Here is a 1,390-nt window from a genome sequence, read left to right as displayed (position 1 = left end):
CAGGGCTCGGGAGCCGCCTCGCTCCTGCTGTCTGGGACTGGGCGTGGCCGCCGGGGGCCCCCGACACGGGACGAGCTACTCTGCGCCAGCTCGTACTTGGGCTTTGGGGGCCCTGGGGGGCAACCTGTGCTGAGGACCCAGGGCCCTTTACTCCCATCCCACCCCAGAAACGGGGTCCCCGGAGGCGCACAGGCCGAGGGGCGGTGTGGGCCAAGGGTCACCTGCCCCGGAATGACCTGCGCCCCGCCCCCAGGCCTGCTGGAGTTGTCGCCGGTGGAGCGCGGTGTGGTGAGCATCTTCGGTGTAACCAGCCGGTTCTTCGTGGCCATGAGCGGCAAGGGCAAGCTCTACGGCTCGGTGAGTAGCGAGGGTCGCCAGGCGCCTGGCTGGGGCCAGTGCACCGCACCAGCAGGATCGTGACTCCTCCAGGCCCACCTGTGTCTGGGTCGCAGAGGGGAGACACTGGGTCACAGGGCTGGCAGTGCCACCCACAGCCCCGAAGTTCTCAGAAGAAGGTCAGGTGTCCTGCGGCCAGCCCGGACAAAAGGAGCAGCTCATCCCCGAATGGGCACCTACCAGACCCGGGAAAGGGCACCGCTGGCAGGTGGGAAATCTCTGTATGCCAGGGATAGCGCTGCACTCTTCCGGCTGGACGCAGTGGCCGCTAGGTGCCTGGCAGGTGGCGGCAGCACCAGCTGTTGTGGTCTGGCCTGTCTCTTTCTCACCCTGACAGAGTCTTGACACCTTGACTGTCCAGGGGAGAATTCTCAGCTCAGAGAGGGGGCTGGGACAGAAAGCAGCCCCTGACTCTCGGCCCCCAGGGTCCCTTGCCCAGGAGGTGGCCCAGCCCTAACGCTGGTCTCTTTCCCTCGCAGTCTTTCTTCACCGATGAGTGCAAGTTCAAGGAGATACTCCTCCCCAACAACTACAACGCCTATGAGTCCCACACGTATCCTGGCATGTTCATCGCCCTGAGTAAGAACGGGAAGACCAAGAAGGGGAACCGAGTGTCACCCACCATGAAAGTCACCCACTTCCTCCCCAGGCTGTGACCCTCTGGAGCGCCCTACCTCAGCCTCGGGAAGCTCCTGGGAAGGGAGCACCGAGGACCACCTTGGTGCACTTTCTTCAGATGGAGAGTCTAATGCAAGAGTAGGTGTAAGATATTTAAATTAATTATTTAAATATGTATATATCGCCACCAAATTATTTATGGTCTGTGGGCGTGTTTCATATTTTTCTTGGGGGGCGGGGGGAGTCAAAAAACCAGAAACAAACAACCCTGACTTCTGGTGGAACAATGCAGAACCTTACCACTGGATTTGTTTAACTTGTCAAAAAGTTGTCACTAGTGTGCTGCTATTCTGTGTTTTAAAAAACAGTGACATCA

The 1,390-nt window shown here is 59.3% G+C and overlaps 1 protein-coding gene across 1 annotated transcript in view; it reads left to right on the top strand.

Annotated features, from left to right (window-relative positions):
* Positions 1–1,052, top strand: part of LOC103604998 (fibroblast growth factor 2-like) — an 11,575-nt gene extending 10,523 nt beyond the window's left edge. Inside the window, exons 2-3 of the mRNA XM_008589574.1 lie at positions 4–357; positions 876–1,052. Coding sequence (XP_008587796.1) covers positions 4–357; positions 876–1,052 — 531 coding nt within the window. The remainder of the gene's footprint in view (positions 1–3; positions 358–875) is intronic.
* The last annotated feature ends 338 nt before the right edge of the window (positions 1,053–1,390 follow it).

Source organism: Galeopterus variegatus, unplaced genomic scaffold (assembly GCF_000696425.1).
Source record: "Galeopterus variegatus unplaced genomic scaffold, G_variegatus-3.0.2 Scaffold5531, whole genome shotgun sequence".
Lineage (NCBI taxonomy): Eukaryota > Metazoa > Chordata > Mammalia > Dermoptera > Cynocephalidae > Galeopterus > Galeopterus variegatus.
The sequence above is the reverse complement of the archived record's forward strand: the minus strand, read 5'-3'. Positions and strand labels throughout refer to the sequence as shown.